General features: G+C 43.3%; 1 protein-coding gene across 2 annotated transcripts in view; it reads left to right on the forward strand.

The window, feature by feature from the left end:
* Window positions 1–17543, forward strand: part of Znf507 (zinc finger protein 507) — a 24435-nt gene continuing 6892 nt past the window's right edge. The window contains exons 1-5 of one of the 2 annotated variants that reach the window (XM_038338488.1): window positions 1–159; window positions 1462–1554; window positions 6851–8958; window positions 10445–10559; window positions 14387–14501. In XM_038338488.1, the coding sequence (XP_038194416.1) occupies window positions 6853–8958; window positions 10445–10559; window positions 14387–14501 (2336 nt within the window). In that variant the 5' untranslated portion in view covers window positions 1–159; window positions 1462–1554; window positions 6851–6852. The remainder of the gene's footprint in view (window positions 160–1461; window positions 1555–6850; window positions 8959–10444; window positions 10560–14386; window positions 14502–17543) is intronic. The other variant, XM_038338489.1, reaches the window with a different exon arrangement.

Below are 17543 nucleotides of genomic sequence, written 5' to 3' on the forward strand. Positions count from 1 at the left end.
CCGCCATCTTGGAGCCACGGCCCGAGGAGGGGGCAAGTCGGGGAAAAGAGAGGGAAAAGAGTCAGGAGCGAGGCGGGCGAGGACGAGGGCGAGGGCACGGCGGGGTCCCGGCCGGCCAAAGGAGGCTCGCAGAAGCAGCAGCCCGCCGCCTGACCGCAGGTACCGAGCCCCGGGCCGCCCCTCCGCTTGAGCGCCGCGGGCCATGTGCGGCCTCGCCGGTGACGCCCGCTTCCTCCTCGCCGGTGACGCCCGCGGCGCTGCCACGTACTGGACCGCCAGGGCCCCGTGTGCACTGCCGTCCCTCTGCCGGGCCTGTGGAGACCCCCGGGCCTGCCGTGCCCCTGGGGGTGGGGGCCCGCTGCTCCTCAGGCCCCGCTGAGGCGGCTTTTGCTTCCTGAGACGTGAAACCGCTTCGTCCAGCCTGGATGGAGCTTAAATTTCTTTACTCCCCGGCCCTTTGACCACTGCGTGATGTAGGAAAAAACGAGTGCAAAAGATAGAGATCTTGGCCTCCCACACTCACACATCCTCTGGGATGATATTCCCAGAGATCGCTGAGACCGCTGGGGAGAGCGCCCATCTTTCCAGACCTGGGGCAATCCCGATCGTTTGTTTGGAGTGCGAGGCCTGGGTGATTAATTAGGCCCAGGCAGCCCCCCCCCCCCAACCCCAAGGCGGCCTTTTTAGGTTCCTGCAGTGGACTGGAATTTGCTATCAGTCTGCATCGCTCAAAGCAATTACTGGATTTATCACCTTTTCTGAGTTTGTACTTTCCACTGTACTGAAGTCTGATTCAGTGTATGGATTGCTTTATTGATTAAAAAGAAAAAGCCCGGCCCTTCTCTTTACCCCGGTAACTCGCTGGAAATTAACTTAAGAGAACGCCCTAGCAGTGAACTAATTGTACTTAACTATAATTGCTAAGTTACTTTCTACGCGAACCAAAGAAGCATACTTTAACTTAGAGCAGCTATTGGAAACGGTAGCAAAGAAATGGAGGACCAGGGCAGGAAAGTGCACTGGAAAATATATAGGTCAAGCCATGCCGTCATCTCTGGTCATGCTACCCTTCTGCCCACTGTGTTTGACTAGTTTACATAATCACGCCTTAGGCTGTAATTTCGGTTAAAGTTACAATAGCAGTATGTCATTTATTATTGCGTATTGGTTAGAAAATTATGTCAGTAAAACCACTAGTTTGCGGAGTAAATTACTTCCAAGGTGGGGAGAGGCTTAAAATACACAAGTGTTTCCAGACTCATTCGTTTTAGCTTCTGCAGAATCCTCTACTTGTTAAGTGAATTATGTAAATTTGCCTCACATAATTACATTGCGTGAACAGCCTTCTGAAATTTCCTTTCAATGTTAAGTATTGGAAGTTTCTTCACCGCCAAAATAAGTTATTTGTTTCACAAAGAAAGAGAAATGCTTGATTCTGTTTACTTTCTTTTTTGACCGCAGCTGGATTGTGAAGATTGATCCAGGAGACTGCATTAATTTTAGGAATTGATTGGAAAGACACTGGCTCTGCCACTAACAGCCATGTAACCTTGGGTAAGTCACTTCTACCTCACTGAGTTGCCTTATTTATAAACTGTGGCGTCTTCATAACTAGACCCAAAGAATTCTGGGGATCTAGTACAGGGAGCTGTTTCCCTTCCCCAGGTGGGTGCCTTGTTCACCTTGAGAATGGAAATTGGTATGGTAGAGGAAGCATAGGTTTAGAATACCATTGGCATGGTTTCCAGTCCCTCAACCTCCCATCCATCCGTGAGCCTCAGGTGTGTTGCTTTATATACCCAGCTCCAAAGCAGGGGCTGGGTGCCAGGAATTTTCAGAATGTTACAGGAAATGGATGAAGGCCCTACCTTGAGTTCTCAGCTCAAAGACTGTGTTTAGCCTTGGGTGTCTCATAAGTTACACTGAGCTGAATACTGCTTGATGTTCGTCAGGCCTGTGTATTAGTTGTAGCCGCTAAGTCAAAATATTGTCTCAGGCTAGGTGCCAGCTAAGAAACTCAAGACTATGAAACCCATGTCCTTGTAGTTATGCTTTGGTTTTCTCTTAGTAGCTATTAATCCACTGAGCTGAGAAAATTTAAATAAAGTGTAGCCAACATTAGGAAGGCCTAAAGTATAAGTAGCTTTAGGTTACTTTTAACAGTTTGTGATCCCATGCTCTAACAGTTACCCGGCTTTACTGTCACATTTAACATCAGAAGACTCTAAAACAGTACCATGCCCAAAGTCACACAGCTGAGGGCACTTCAGAGGAGGGAGGGACTCTACCTTCTTTTGGTTGAAACAAATGTCAAGGAGGTATTTTAAATATCTGAGAATCTGAAAGAGTGTGGGGTTCGTTAGCCATCACTTCTATTGTTTCGAGTTTGGGGTTTTTGTTTGTTTATTTGCCTAGCTGGAAAAAAAAAAATCCTTAATGTGAAAGAGACTGTTCTTACTTCATCTTGTTCTGTCTTCACATATACCAGAATTAGAGCCTTCTTCCAAGCCCACATGAATTGTAATCATACTGCTATAACTAAAAGGAACTAATTAGATACACAAATACACCAAATAACAAATTATAAGAAAATAAAGACAACTGGATTTGTTCACTTTTCTTGGGAAAGACACTAATTACCAGCTTTTTCCTGTGGATTACAGTTGTCAAGGACAGATCTGAGAGGCTTGATGGGAAAGACTGAAGAGCATCTCTACTTTGGGAGAGTAGTTTGTTTACTTGCACTGACTTGATCTTTTGACATAATGGTGTAGCTAGTGATTCCAAAGGAAAAAGCTCCCACTTGGCTCTCTCTAGACTTGGGTCCTAGTGAACTTTCCTCAGGTCCTTGCCTCAGGGAGAGTGCTTCTTCCTGCTTATAAGATGTTCATGTTAGAACATGCTTCCTCATCTCTCAGCCTTTCTTGTATTCTTACCCTGTTGTTAACAGTAGAGAAGCAGACAGCAGCAAATGCACATCAGGGTAACTCGGGGAAGCCATATTTACAAAGATAATATTAATCTGGGTATTGGGCTCCTCTAGGCAGGCCACAGGGATGGTAGAGTTAATGGGAGCAGCAGCATCAGGACAAAGGCAGTACCAAACCCAGAACCAGATTTGTGGAGAGCAGCTGGCTGGGAAGAACTGGCCCTCTGTTAAGAAGCAGCCAATCCAGGGTGACCTCGAAGTAGGGAACCAGGACATTGACTGTGCTTCTGATCCTCATGTCTCTCCATTGGCAGTACCCAGGCAGAGGACCAGTGAGCATAGTGATAAAATCCCTCCTGGGATAGAAAGTCCCATAGAAAGGAGGGCACGGAGAGCGATATGTGCCATGCTCCTAGATGCTGGGATCTGGTGGATATCCTGCCTCTTTAAGAAACTCTGTGCCTGCTCTCTCCCCAGAGGAGCCTGTCTGTCTCTCAGGACTTGGCCATTGTCTGCTTAGCCTTGATATTATTACAGTATTGGAAAGCCAGCTCTTGGTCTTTATCCATCTGTGAGTAACTGAGTGGGCATAAAATGCTGCTGTCCTACCTAGTTGCTTTGAGCCTTGCACATGATTGTGGTTTTGCTTTTTTCAGGGCAGGGTTGTGTTTTGATTTTTTGGTTGTTTCTGTAATGAAAACCTTTAGGCATTTGCACAAATACAAAGAAGAGTATAATGAACAGGTAATCATCCCACCTTCACTGACAGAATCTGTTGACTTACCCTATCACATCTCCTTAGTCCCAGCCTACTTCCATCCCCCGTGATCGTTTCTTTGAATTGTTTACATCTGTCTCTTAAGTCCAAGGGTGGTGTTCAGATGATCCGTTGTGTTCTGTGCTGTGATTTGAGTCACATGCTGTGATTTGGGGCTGTATGCTGACTCTTAGTCAAATGAACCATTAACTTACTTGACATATATAATATACAAATAAATATCTACATATTTACATGTACTATGTGTATAATACACATGGACTGCATGAATGGTCTAAGAAAAAATTATGGAAATTGAAGAGTTGGTTTTAGTGACCTCCTCTCCTGTGTACTTTTCTCGGGGCTGTTTGTGACCTTTTATTTAACAGACTTTTCTTTTAATGAGTTTCTGCTTGCTTGTTGGTTTTGCCTGCAGACATAAACTGGCTTTTTCAGGTGTTTCTTGATGCGTTTTATGTTGTCATATCAGTTTGATAGCTGCCTTACTGTACTTATCCCGAAATGTATGCAGCCTCTAAAATGAGATACTTACATAAATGTTCTGGGGAAATTGGAGCATCTGCTGCAAGTTGCCATTAGCTCTTAATGCCTGAGCACACACAGCTTTAAAAGTGAGTGCTGTGTCAAATTCTTTTGTATTAGTCTTTTTCTTGAGCTTTGATGAACTTCTCTTGATTTCACTTTCTAAGGAACACACTGAACTATCCATGGGAAACAAATTGCACTGCTCTGTCTCCTATTGGATCATTCAGTAGAAGGGAGAAATCAGGAGGCCCCTTTGTAACACTAGGTGTGAGGTCGGAGCAAACATTAACTGTTCTCTTGGTTATCAGTTAGCCTGTATGACTGTTACACACATGGGAAGGTAGACCTTGGCTTTACAGTAGTATAGAGTTGGATCAGATCCTGAAACTGGAAATGTGTATTACTTTTATTATGTAACTAATACACCTTTAACAGTTGAACTGAATGATAACAAGAATCCCTCAGTTGTGGCCCCATAAGGAAATCAACATGCACTTGAAGAGTCACAGCTCCCTTTAACCAATCACTGGATTCTTGTTTTGTTTGGGGTGGTCATAACACCTGCTTGAGTGGAGGTCAGAGGTCAGTGTCAAGTATCTTCCTCTCTTGATTTCCATATCATCCTCCTATCCCCACCCTGCCGAAACAAGGTTTCTTGTAACAGCTCTGGGATTATAGGTGTGTGCCACCCTGTCCAGTACCCAGCTTTTACATGGGTACTGGGAATCTAGACTCAGGCCCTCATGCATGCAGCAAGCACTTTCTCCATTGAGCCATCTCTCTCCAGTCCCTAAAACTGGAATCTTAAGACAGTGAGATGTTTTGCAGAAGCCACAGAAAGGGTTTTTTGTTTTTTCCTGAAGAACAACTTCATTGTCCTGTATCAGTCTCTTCCGTAGCGGCTGGAAGTTTGGTGTAGAAATCTAAAAAGACTGTTCTTTCTGAGGATAACAAAAAGACACAAATGTTCCGAGGGGTTTTACAGAGCTGGAATGGCTATGTTATAGCTCTGGAATATGCCCCTCCATTAGGTGGCTGTTACAGGCCGACCCTAGAAGAAGAAAAGCTGATGTTAGCTTTTAAAATAAAACACTTGTGTTTTTGTCCAGCATGGACCTAGGTAAAGAACGCTTATGTTGGAAAGAGTGGGATATAGAGGAAAGGCCATACAGTGTGGCCAGAAACTGGTAGGAGCAGACCCAAGGTGCAGGTGGGGAGTACTGAGGAGTCTGCCTGATGGGTTAGGTGTGATCCTGCCTGGTGGATTAGGTGTGATCCTGGCTTGGAGCTAAAGGGCCCTTATGCAGGATTCAGCCGTATGACGAGAAGAGTGTGAAGCCTGTTCCTGGAGTTTAAGAATGGTGCCTAGTTTGTGGTCTATAGCTTGTGGCACTGAAAATCTTGCTGGCATTTATTGAATGTTGTGAGTAAGGTTCCAGAATGTACCTAAAATGTGGAAAAACAAAACTTGTTGCTGGAAAAGAGCCTAAACTTAAAAATGTGATCCAAGTCAACAAAATAATCTCACTTTAAGTCAAAGGAAATGTCTGAAGTAAGAGGGCTGCCAGAATAAGGAATATTCAGAGGCCTAGAAGGAGGGTGATTTCGGGGTATGTTGTGCTTACAAAGTTCCAGGCTTTGCTGCATTATTCAAGCCTACCATAACCCCTTAACTGACCTTCTTTCTAGAGCCGACCCGGAACTGGAGTGGCAGCATTCTCCTTCTCTGACCCCTTCCCTGTTAAGGAAGGAGAAACTTGTCTGGGAATGAGGAACAGTTGACCACTGATTTGACCTCTAAAAAGCCACAGCATAGTTTGTGGTTTATCTGGTGTACCATAAGTCGAAGGAAAAGGGGGAAGTGGATCATTGCTCTTATTTAGTTTCATTTGCATAGTACTTCCCAAAATTCAGTGGCCTTTCTAGTAGATTAAAATGAATATATTTTCAGAATTTCAAAGATTTGAGTAGAGAAGTGTGATTTTCTTATCTGCAGTTAAAATTTGGCATAAGAAATAGTTTATCCAGAGTTGTATCAAATCATGTTGGCTTCACCAACTGATACTTCCCAGTAGCTTGCAGTGACTCCGAAAGCCCTGGGGATGGCTGTTTCTTTAAACAAAGAATTCGTGTCTCCCTAGTTCTAGAATTTTAGGGGAGAGACAGAGCAGCGCGGGGATGCAGGATAAAGTCATTCCCAAGGAACTTGAGGTCTCCTTCAGCTGTCTCTAGGACAGTACTTTGCCTGTGGGTCATGGCCCCTTTAGCAAACCTCTGTCTACAAGAATATTTACAAAATCATGACAGTAGCAAAATTACAATTATGAAGTAGCAACAAAAATAATTTTATGCTTAGGAGATCACCACAACATGAGGAACTGTTAAAAGATTGCAGCATTAGGAAGGTTGAGAACCACTGCTCTAGGAGATTGAATTTCAAAGTGGAATTCTGAACTGTTTAAGTCTGGGTATGGGGACAGTCAGGTGCATTGATGGGGACTCCCAACTTAGAGGATATTTAAACATTTCAGTTAAACACCAGAGGTGACGTTGGTTTTCTGCATTACATGCGTGTGATTGTCCTATAACCCATGCTCTCTGCTGTGCACTGTCTCTAGATATGGAAGAAAGAACCAGCATTGCCATGTTGGTGCCAGAGATTGAAGAACAGGAGGCTGTGTTAACTGCTGAAGGGGTCCTCAGTCCTGCCTTGGAAGTTGACGAACAAAGAAGAGCCAAAGCAGATCCTTTGGTCCATGTCATCCAGAAGTTAAGCAAGATAGTGGGGCATGAAAAGTCGCAAAAATGTCTTCTGATTGGGAAAAAACGCCCACGCCCGAGTGTCACACCACGCTGTCTTGAAACCCTAGAGCATTGTGAGATTCCAGCTAAAACAACCAAGTCCCCTGCTGCTAAGATTAGGAAATCCGAGATGTCACAAGCAAATTCCACTGCAGACTCTATTGCCTCCATTGATGGGAAGGCTATGTCCTACCAGTGTAGCCTTTGTAAGTTCCTGTCGTCATCTTTCTCTGTGTTGAAAGAGCACATCAAACAGCACGGGCAGCAGAACGATGTGATGCTAATGTGCTCGGAGTGCCATGTCACCTCCAGAAGCCAGGAGGAACTCGAAGCTCATGTGGTGAATGAACACGAAAACAGTGCCAGTAGCCAAGCCCAGTCCAGCTCCTCCTGCCAGGGAGTCACAGAAAGAAAGAATGAAACCTTGGTGGACATCCCAGTGAGCATGGGTAGTCCACAGACCCATGCTGTCCAAAGTGCAGCTGTGGCAGAGATGGGCAAGAGGAAGTGGTATGCATACGAGCAGTATGGCATGTACCGGTGCTTGTTTTGTAGTTACACCTGCGGTCAGCAGCGGATGTTGAAGACACATGCTTGGAAACATGCAGGGGAAGTTAACTGCTCCTATCCAATCTTTGAGAATGAAAATGAACCCCTCGGCCTTCTTGCTTCTTCGGTGTCTGCTGCACCTGGTGGGGTCGATGCAGTCGTCATTGCTATTGGGGACAGCGAACTGAGCATCCACAATGGGCCATCTGTACAAGTACAGATTTGCAGCTCCGAACCACTGTCCTCTTCATCTCCTTTAGAGGAGAGCACAGAGGAAGGAGTACACCTAAGCCAGTCAGTCACCCTTGACTCTAATGAGGAGGAAATGCTGGAGATGATGTCTGATTCTGAGGAGAATCTGTTTGCTGATAGTTTGCTCTCATCAGCACAGAAAATCATTAGCAGCAGCCCAAACAAAAAAGGGCACGTGAATGTCATTGTGGAACGTTTGCCAAGTGCAGAAGAAACCCTCCCGCCAAAACATTTCCTAATGAATACCGAAATGGAAGAGGGGAAGAGCCTGAGCTCTGCCGATGCCCAGACTGGGTGTGGAGGAGCAGGAGACGTCTATCATGCTGATAAATGTACTGTTGATATTGGGGGCTTGATCATCGGCTGGGGCAGTGCAGAGAAGAAAGACAATGAGCTAAGTAAGGGCCTGGCTGCTGATGAGAATGCCCCACCAGGACGGAGAAGGACGAATTCTGAGTCTCTCAGGCTGCACTCCTTAGCTGCAGAAGCCCTTGTCACCATGCCAATAAGAGCTGCTGAACTAACGAGAGCCAGCCTTGGGCACTATGGGGACATAAACCTTTTAGATCCAGATACTGGACAAAGGCAGGTCAGTGGTCCATTGACAGCATACTCAAAAAAAATCATGTCTCCTCTTAAGAACTCTTCAGATGGATTGGCAAGTTTTAACCAAAGCAGTTCCACTGTAGTAGCACTCCCAGAGGGAAGGCAGGAATTGTCAGATGGGCAAGTTAAGACAGGCATCAGCATGTCCCTTCTTACTGTAATAGAAAAACTGAGAGAAAGGACAGACCAGAATGCGTCAGATGACGACATTTTGAAAGAGTTGCAGGACAATGCCCAGTGTCAGCCCAACAGTGATGGGAGTTTGTTAGGGTCCAACGTGGTGGAATACATCCCAGATGCTGAGCGGCCCTACCGCTGCCGCCTGTGCCACTACTCAAGTGGCAACAGGGGCTACATCAAGCAGCACCTACGTGTCCATCGGCAGAGGCAGCCTTACCAGTGTCCTATCTGTGAGCACATAGCTGAGAACAGCAAAGACTTGGAAAGCCACATGATCAACCACTGTAAAACCAGAATCCACCAGTGTAAGCAGTGCAAAATGTCTTTCCATTACAAGGTGAGCGGCGGGCATGAGGGTTGGCAGGGACTTTGTAGATGTAGTCCAGCCACTTCATTTTGTATATCAGGAAAATGAGTTCCAGGGACATTTGATAATTTGCCCAGAGATACCCTCAACAAATTTAGCATTGAAGGTGGGTCTGAAAGCTGAGTCTCCACAGTTGGCTGTTCAGAACTCCCACTTAGTCTGCTGCCCACCTCCTTTGTAGCCTCAGCACCTGTTGCTTTCATCATGTTTTCACGTGTGTGTGTATTTTAGGTGCTGGTTTTCACCTAAAGGAATGTAGAGTAGACTGACAGGCATGCATTTGGCATAAGGGGCTATATCAGCTGCCACACAGCCAGCAGAAAGTGAAGAAGGGAAGCGGGCAGTGAGACTTACTGGGAGGCAGCCATATTTGCTGTTGCTGGACAGCTGAGGGACCTGCTGGGGATCAGGCCAGAGCTTCACACCCTCTAGGCATGCACTCAGCTGCAGAAGTACATCCCCAGTCCTTGGTTTTGTGAAAGTCTTGCTGAATGTCCCAGGCAGCACTTGAACTTGGAGTCTTTTTCAGGCTTCCTCTTGTGTGCTGAGAATACAGGGTTATGCCCCCACACATGGCCATTGAATGGGTGTTCAAGGCAGATGTTTCTCTTACGTATTGAGCCAGCAGCCAGTATAAAATGCTACTTACCCTTTGTGAAAGGTACCTTCAGCCAATCCTGGGATCATGACTTAGATCTCCTTCAGTGTGCCAGGGATTGAAAACGAATCTTTATGGGCCAACTGGGTCATAGGCTCTGTCTCACAGATTACCTATAGGTGGGGTCCAGGTGGTGAATTTTTTTAAAAAGGAACAAAAGTTGCTTCATTGAAACTTAGATTAATTGCACTCATGAAATTTCAAATAGCACATCCAGAGAGGTCCTGGTAGCAAGTTCGAGAAATAGCAGGAATTGCTTTGCTGCCACTGTTCTTCTAGCTTGGGCATGTCTAACTGGTGTCGGAAGGTGGACGTTAACAAGGCCGGGAAGCTTTCTCTTTGCAGGCATTAATGTCTAGTTATCCCCTCACCGTCTGCTCCTTAGTCTCCAGCCCTTGAAGACAGAGCTCTGTTCAGAGAACATGAAAAGAGACAGACTTTTTGATGAGACTGCAATCACCTAGTGTCTATCTTTCTATGATTTCACATGTGCCAAATGGTTTTTTGTAGACCTGACTTTAAAATATTAACTTTTAAAAAAGCAAGTAGTAAATTAGTAAGGACTTGGCTGCAACTGAGCAAATAGATGGGGTCCAGGTGGTGGTTTTGTTTTTTTTTTTAAAGAAAAAGTTGCTTTAAAAAAAAAGAAAAAGCCCTAAAATCCAGTTGGTAATAGGTTTTCAGCCAAAGCCAAAGGTCCCAAAAGCAGTCAGCCCCTTACATAGCCACCTGGTAACCATAAAGGTGTATTTGCTGAGTGTTATGGGTTAATTTTCTTGCTTTTTTTTTTTCTTTAAGAGCCAACTGAGGAATCATGAGCGAGAACAGCACTTTCTGCCCAACACCTTGTCAGTAGCTTCAAACGAGCCAAGAATTTCCCGTGATGCCACTGATGGAAAGTGTGTTCAGGAAGGTATCTGCATTTTCATTAGCATCTATTAACTGTAGGGGATGATGGTTTTCATTGGGCTGTTTTTGTAAGTGCCCGGAATGTACTTTGATCATGCTCACACACACACCATCGTCCTCACGTGTCTTGTTAAATGCAGGCTGCACTGACAAGCTTATGAGGTGAACATGGAACAGTGTATATTCTGTTTCTGTGCTGGGAGTGGGAATGAGTCTTCCCTTTGTTCCTCGGGACATTCTAAGAAGTGACTCAAGTAAATTACATCTAGTTCTGGGGCAGAAGGGCTAAACGTGCAAGGACTGCAGTCAGGCAAGTAGATGTTCTGGTTAAAATTTGTAGGGGTCTGTAAGAGCCAGGCTACAGCAGAGACCCTTAGAAGGTTGGATGAGTAAGCCAGAGAAGCCACAGCGGGAAAACAAGCCTACACCTCTTCTCCAGCACCAAATGACCTGCTGAGGCAAAGCTTTTGCAGATGGCAGCCCCCACCTCAAACTTTAACTGAGGCTCCCTGCTGTGATCTTGCTCTTCTCCAAGTGCGACTGCCCAGACTTCATCTGCATTATTTAAACACACAGGAACTTTTTATGGACTAGTGAGGCGCTCGTCGGCCTAGTATCTGGTAATAGGAATATTAGAATCAAAAGATTGAATTAGAGTTCCATGAAAAGGCGAATGCCACATCCAGAGAATGAGGGATAGAGTGTAATAAGCTGTGCTTACTGGCATTGGTTCGCGTAAATTGATGTGCTTTAAATGTCTCTAGTATGGTACATAGTGTTTATGGAAAATAAAACATATTGGGGTGACTTTCCTTTTTAGATTTCCTAAGAATTAAAGTTAGAAACAACTGCAGAGCAAAATGTTTTACCATAATGTCTCATTAAATTATACCCCAGAAAGCATAACTGATTCCAGAATGTTTCTGAAGGAACTGATTTTGACACCACCCTAGCACCACAATCCCCTTGTCAAACAGATGCCATCCCCGTAAAACCATCCCGAACAAAAGGAGTTTATGACATGGCATCTGCTTCCGAGGTGGATGGCTGAGCGAAAACAGTTTCGTTTCCGTTCTAGAGAATAGCCTTAAATGCCTCTTTTTATTTTAATTCATTATGTTTCCATATCCCTTCTAAAGAGACATTAAGCATTAGACATGATTGGCCCGTAAATCCTAATGAAGGAATAAAGTACATATGACTCAGTAGCGCCACCTGCAGTTGACTCCAGTGCTGGTACTATCTTTCCTGCAGCATCAGCAAAAGCAAGGGCTTAAAACTACCCAGTGTTTTTTAGCAGATTCGATGACGACTTCAACGTAGCCACTCCAAAGTCATTGTATGCACCTTACCCTGATCTGCATTTTTATCTGTGACTTAATATGCTTGTTTCTGGGATTAAAGATGCATAGATTTAAAATTGTATGCCATTATCATCTTGTGGTTTGGTTTGGGGGTTTTGTTTTTTTTATTATTTATTTATTTTTGTGGTGCTGAGCAAGCACTCTTGAACCAAGCTTCACCCCATGTTTTTAGTTTTAACCCCCACGTAGCTACATTTGCTGTTCTGTCATAGTAGTGTAGCGGCATAGCTGATCTCTTCCTGCATACTCTCCTGGATGGGGAATTGATCAATTCAGTATTGTGATTCATGCTTTGCTACAGTTCTCTTAATTATTCTGTAAGCTTATTAAACAAGATGAGAGGAAGGTACATGACTGTCACCCCCAGTCTTTGCTGTTGTATAGTACGGACTCCACTCAGTATGCTTTCCATACAAAGACCTGATATAACAGTACTGCCGACATTTGGTCAGGCAAAAGCATGCCCTGCCTATCTTGAGCAGGCTCTCTTGCCAGGTGCTGGGAGTGCAGTGAAGGGCATCAGTGCCCTTGAGGAAGTCAGAACTGAACAAGTAGGAATGACATCAGCAAATGTCCTGGCCTGGCACTTCCAGACTTACAGTGTCTCTTTATGAAGTTTAAGTTGTCCTTTCTTAGAGACCTGTCATTTGTGTACCCTGTATTTTAATGGCAACATTGCAGAGACTGTGCCTAGACATGTACAGAAAGAGTACAAGACTTATTCAAGCCATTTGGGAAGGTCCACTTCTTCCCATTCTGTAACAAAGAAGAGACTATGGTAGAGCACTTGCCTAACATGCATGAGGCCCTGAGTTCAAATCCCAAGTTCCTATAAAAAGAAAAAGGAAGAAAGAAAGAAAGAAAGGACACCATTCTGTAAAAAAGATAAATGAGGCCTCAAGAGGTGACATGATTTGCTCATTCTCAGACCAGTGGCAGAACAGAAATTAGGCCCAGATTGTTAAACTTTAAATCCAGTCTTGATTCTATTGGAAACATTTGCTTAAAGTAGCACGGACTCTCATTCTGTGCTATATTAGGCTTTTCCATCTGTCAGTTTTATTAGTTGTCATTGATCTGTAATATTTCTCACAAAAAGCCATTATCCAATATTTCACACTTCATTTTTTTTCAGGTCTTTTTTTTAAAACTATATTTGGAACAATGCCATTTATAATCAAGTCCAAGTTTTTAACCTACCAATTAAGAGCAATACTTAGATTGTAATTATGATTAGTGTATTAATGTTATAGATTTATACCAGGAAATTGGGACATTTTGTTCTGCCTGGCAGTAGTTATTAGCCAAAGAAAATTTCAATTTTAGAAAGCTTAAATTTAACTTAAGAGTTTTCTTTGTTGAAATTGCAGCGTGGGTTTTCTTTTCTCCTGTGATTTTACTTTGATGCTGTGCGCTCCTTCCCACCTAGGCTCACTTCATGGCTCACTTCTTGTCAAGAGCACACACTCTTCGCACTCTGCTGATCCTTGAGCTTCCATGTCTCCCTGCTATTAAAAGTGACACAGAGTGAAGATACGCTGGGCGCTGTAAGCACAGCGAACGGTGTTTACGATGGGGTCCATGGCTTATGCTGTTCTGTGTGAGCTACTCATTTGCAGAATGAACTCGGATCCACTGGATCCACGTTTGCCACATGTGAGGGAGCTGTGTATTCATAGCCTTTGTTCCCCAAAATTTGTAAGCCTATTAGGTGTGACTGCTGAATTGTAAAGCACTTCAAAATTGGCAGCTGTTTTCCTCCTCAGTTTAATTGAAGGCTGATTTTAGCAGTAAGCTGAGTAAAACCATAGGGTAAAAACTTTAGATTTTCTATAAGTAGCTTGCTATGTATGATTTGTGACCACACTTTATTTTTGCTTTATGTGAATCACTGTATTGCTGCATATATGTATGTGTACTGCATGAATTCAGTGCCTATACAGACAAAAAAAAAATCCCCTAGAACTCAGGTCATGGATGAACCACCAAGTAGGTGATTGGAACTAAGTCTGGGTCCCTTGCAAAACCAGCCAGTGCTTTTAACTGAGCCATCTCTCCAGGCTCTGGCCACACTTTATAATACTTTATTATTTTAGCCTGTTGACAAATAAATGTTTCTTTAAGACTTGGTGCCAGTTATTGATTAGAATAACATCTTTGAAATTCCCAGTGTATCTTGGTTAATTGGCTAGACAGTCAGCACAGCCCTGGAAGCAAGTTCATTCTGCTGTAGAACTTGGAACATGGTTACACAGAAGCAGCCTGACCTGTTCATGTTTGCAGATCAGATGGTGTTCATCTCATGCCTGCTGAAGATCTGGGTGCAGGAGAGTCTAGGGAGCTGCTTAACACTTGACAGTTGTACTGTGGGAGAACCTTGATTAAAATGTTGTATTGTAATTAATCGTTAATAAGTGCTGCCATGTGAGTCTTACCAAGTCATGTCTCTAACCCTCTCTCCTTGAAGGGAGCAAGTCTTCAACCCAGAAGCAGTATAAGTGCGATGTGTGCGATTACACAAGTACCACATATGTCGGGGTCCGGAACCACAGACGGATCCATAACTCAGATAAGCCATACAGGTAAGTGTGGTGACTCTAGAGTTCTAATGCTTGTATTAAAGCAATAATTTGATGATGATGATGATGATGATGATGATTTTAGAAATAGTTTTGGAGCCGGGCGGTGGTGGTGTATCCTTTAATCCCAGCACTCAGGAGGCAGAAGCAGGTGGATCTCTGTGAGTTCGAGGCCAGCCTGCTCTACAAGAGGTAGTTCCAGGACAAGCTCCAAAGCTACAGAGAAGCCCTGTCTCGAAAATCAAAAAAAAAAAAAAAAACCAACTTAGAAACAGTTACATACTGGTTTCTTAAATCTCATTTTAGTTTGTTAAGACACGTTAATCATGAGTCTTAGTACAGCAGGTATTTTGGGGAAGTTGGGTTTATTGTAAGATATTCATGTCCACCAGTTTTATGCTCTCATTTCAATTGAGTATAAATTACCATAGCAGTTTCCAGTGCTTAGAGCCCATTACAGTGAAGTAAGGATTAGATGCTTGTGTATCACAGAAAAGGTCATAAAGCATGAAGGTCGTCAACATCGCTGGAAGAGAGAAGTTTTCTTTCTGAAAATTAAGCTACTGTGGCTTGAACCGTGTCATTTGATAAGTTTTATTACAAAAGCTAATTCTGGCTAATGTGCATTTAGAGAAAATAAAGTATTCTTGGCTAGACAGAATCAGCTGCTAAGCAGTTACCGCTGTTTAATAAACTTTACCCTGACGGTAAAATGCTACTTAGAGTAAAGGTGTGAGCGTTTTCAGAGTTTGTCCGCCTGTCACAGAGCCACACCAGGCATTGTTCACATGAAAGTTTAACAAACCCTTAGCAAAACAGCTTCTTCCCCAATTTAACTGTTTCTGGATTTTAGGCGTGATACTGATGAGTCTGAGCAGGCTGCTCCATTAATCTAAACTCTGGTTTTAACTTTTTCTACTCATGACCCCTTCACTGAGAAATTTTTACACAGCTCCAAGTATGTAGGTATATAAAATAGGTATACAAATCAGATATTTACTGATAATCACACGGACACTTATGTTAAATGATGTTTGGTAATTGTATATTTTACCATTTATTAAAGACAGAAGCAATGTTAATGCGATACATGTATTTATTTATTTTACATAAAGAATTGCACCCTGATTGAGCAATGGAAACTGAAGGACATAGATCATCTTCAGCATTTTTTGGAGTTGATCAATATTTTGATTTTATAATCATCAAAGCTAAAAACATCACTTCATATAAATACCTAATACAAAGTAGCAGAAGTATGTTTGGGGCCATTTTAGGAGCTTTCAGAAATTCTGTCTTGATCCAAAGCCAAAATTCATTGAAGGACTTCCTTTTTCTTTTTTTCTTTTTCTTTTTTTTTTTTTAATGTTAATTCAAGTCAGTATTTCAAGCAACAATTCTTAAAAATCTTTCTGGTGACGCATAATCTAAAGATAAATGGATTTGATAATTATATGCTGGCAATGGGAATGTAGCTCAGTTTGTAGAGTACTTGCCTTGGAAGCATGAAGTCCTGTCATCAATCCTTAGTGTTGTATAAACTGGGTGTGGTGGCATGGACAGAGTGGCAGCTCTTAGAAGTTAGAGTCAAGTGGATCAGAAGTTCAAGGTCATCCTCAGCTCCATGTGGAGTTTGAAGCCAGCATATGCTATATGAAACCATGTCTCAAAAAGAAAAATTAAGTTTGTTTTCTATATCTAAACTGTGTGTGTCTCTACTAGCAGAAAGTTTTGGCAGGTACAGTAAAAAGCCCTGCAATTCAGAACATCCCATAGTCTCGGGTCTCAGCTGAGGTGCATAAGGCAGCATCCATTGGCACTTCTGACTTCCTGGTCTACTCAGGACAGTGTGTGCATGTGGAGTGTTCAGAGAGAAGACTGGTGAAGTTGCATAGTGCAGCACAGGCCAGTGCCGCCAGAAACAGCTCAGAGTCCTTACATGCTAGAATTAATATCTGATTGTTGTATATTCAAAAACACTTTACTGCTGCCATGTTGTTCATCGTCCAACATTCAGTGACCCAGCTTAAGAGACTGAGAGCAAATGAAAACCTGATACACTGTTACCTCAGACAATGTGGTTCTTGGACTGGGCTCAGTGGTTAACATGGCTGTTCTTCCAGAGGACCTAAGTTTAGTTCTCAGCACCCATAGGGCAGCTCACAACCATCAGTGACTCCCATCAGTGACTCCAGTTCTGAGCAATCCAAAGACCCCTTTGAGCAGCACGCACACATGGTGAATAGACATACCACAGACAAACACCCATACACATTAAATAATTTTTAATGTGGTTCTAAAATGTAGTGTGCTTATGCTCTCATGCAGTGTGTGTGTGTGTGTGTGTGTGTGTTGTTTTCAGGCCTACAGGCATCTGCTGGTGTTGGAGCTCTGGGAGACACTCAGCTTTGTATAGAAAATACCTCTATTTTTAAGGTAAAGGATTTTTACCAAAATATGATGGCCATCCATTACTGATAGTCACTCAAATGCTGTACATTCCAAGTGAGGAGTGGTATTTGGGGTGAACATTTGGTTGCCCATGATCACACAGGGAAACACCTAAGAGAACCTGGTAGAGATGGGCCTGGCTTTCCTGACATCAGAAAGCTTTCCCTTTAAATCTCAGTGCCTTTATTCTCTAATAGTAGGTGAACCAAATACACATGATTTGGGCAGGAAATGTCTCAGGTCTAGAATTAGATCATACAGTCACTTTTTGAGAAATATATTGCAAATGTTATATCCCAGGTGCTTTGCAAGGTTTGTGAGCTGTGTTTCTAACAGAAAAGGCATCTTCACCATCACAGGGTTCGTGGGTAAACTTACAGTCTCAGACACAGGCTATAGGCTCTGACCCACAGGACTGGGCAAGACCTCCAATTCAGCTAAGTAACAGCATGATGGGACAAGAATTACTCATACACTACACATCTTAGCCAAAGTGGGAACTCAAAAAAATGCTGTACAAAAGTACCCTCAATGTGCATATAAGGTGTATGTGAAACATGGGTGGGTTCACTTAGATTTGAATCACTTTATACA

Source organism: Arvicola amphibius, chromosome 8 (assembly GCF_903992535.2).
Source record: "Arvicola amphibius chromosome 8, mArvAmp1.2, whole genome shotgun sequence".
Lineage (NCBI taxonomy): Eukaryota > Metazoa > Chordata > Mammalia > Rodentia > Cricetidae > Arvicola > Arvicola amphibius.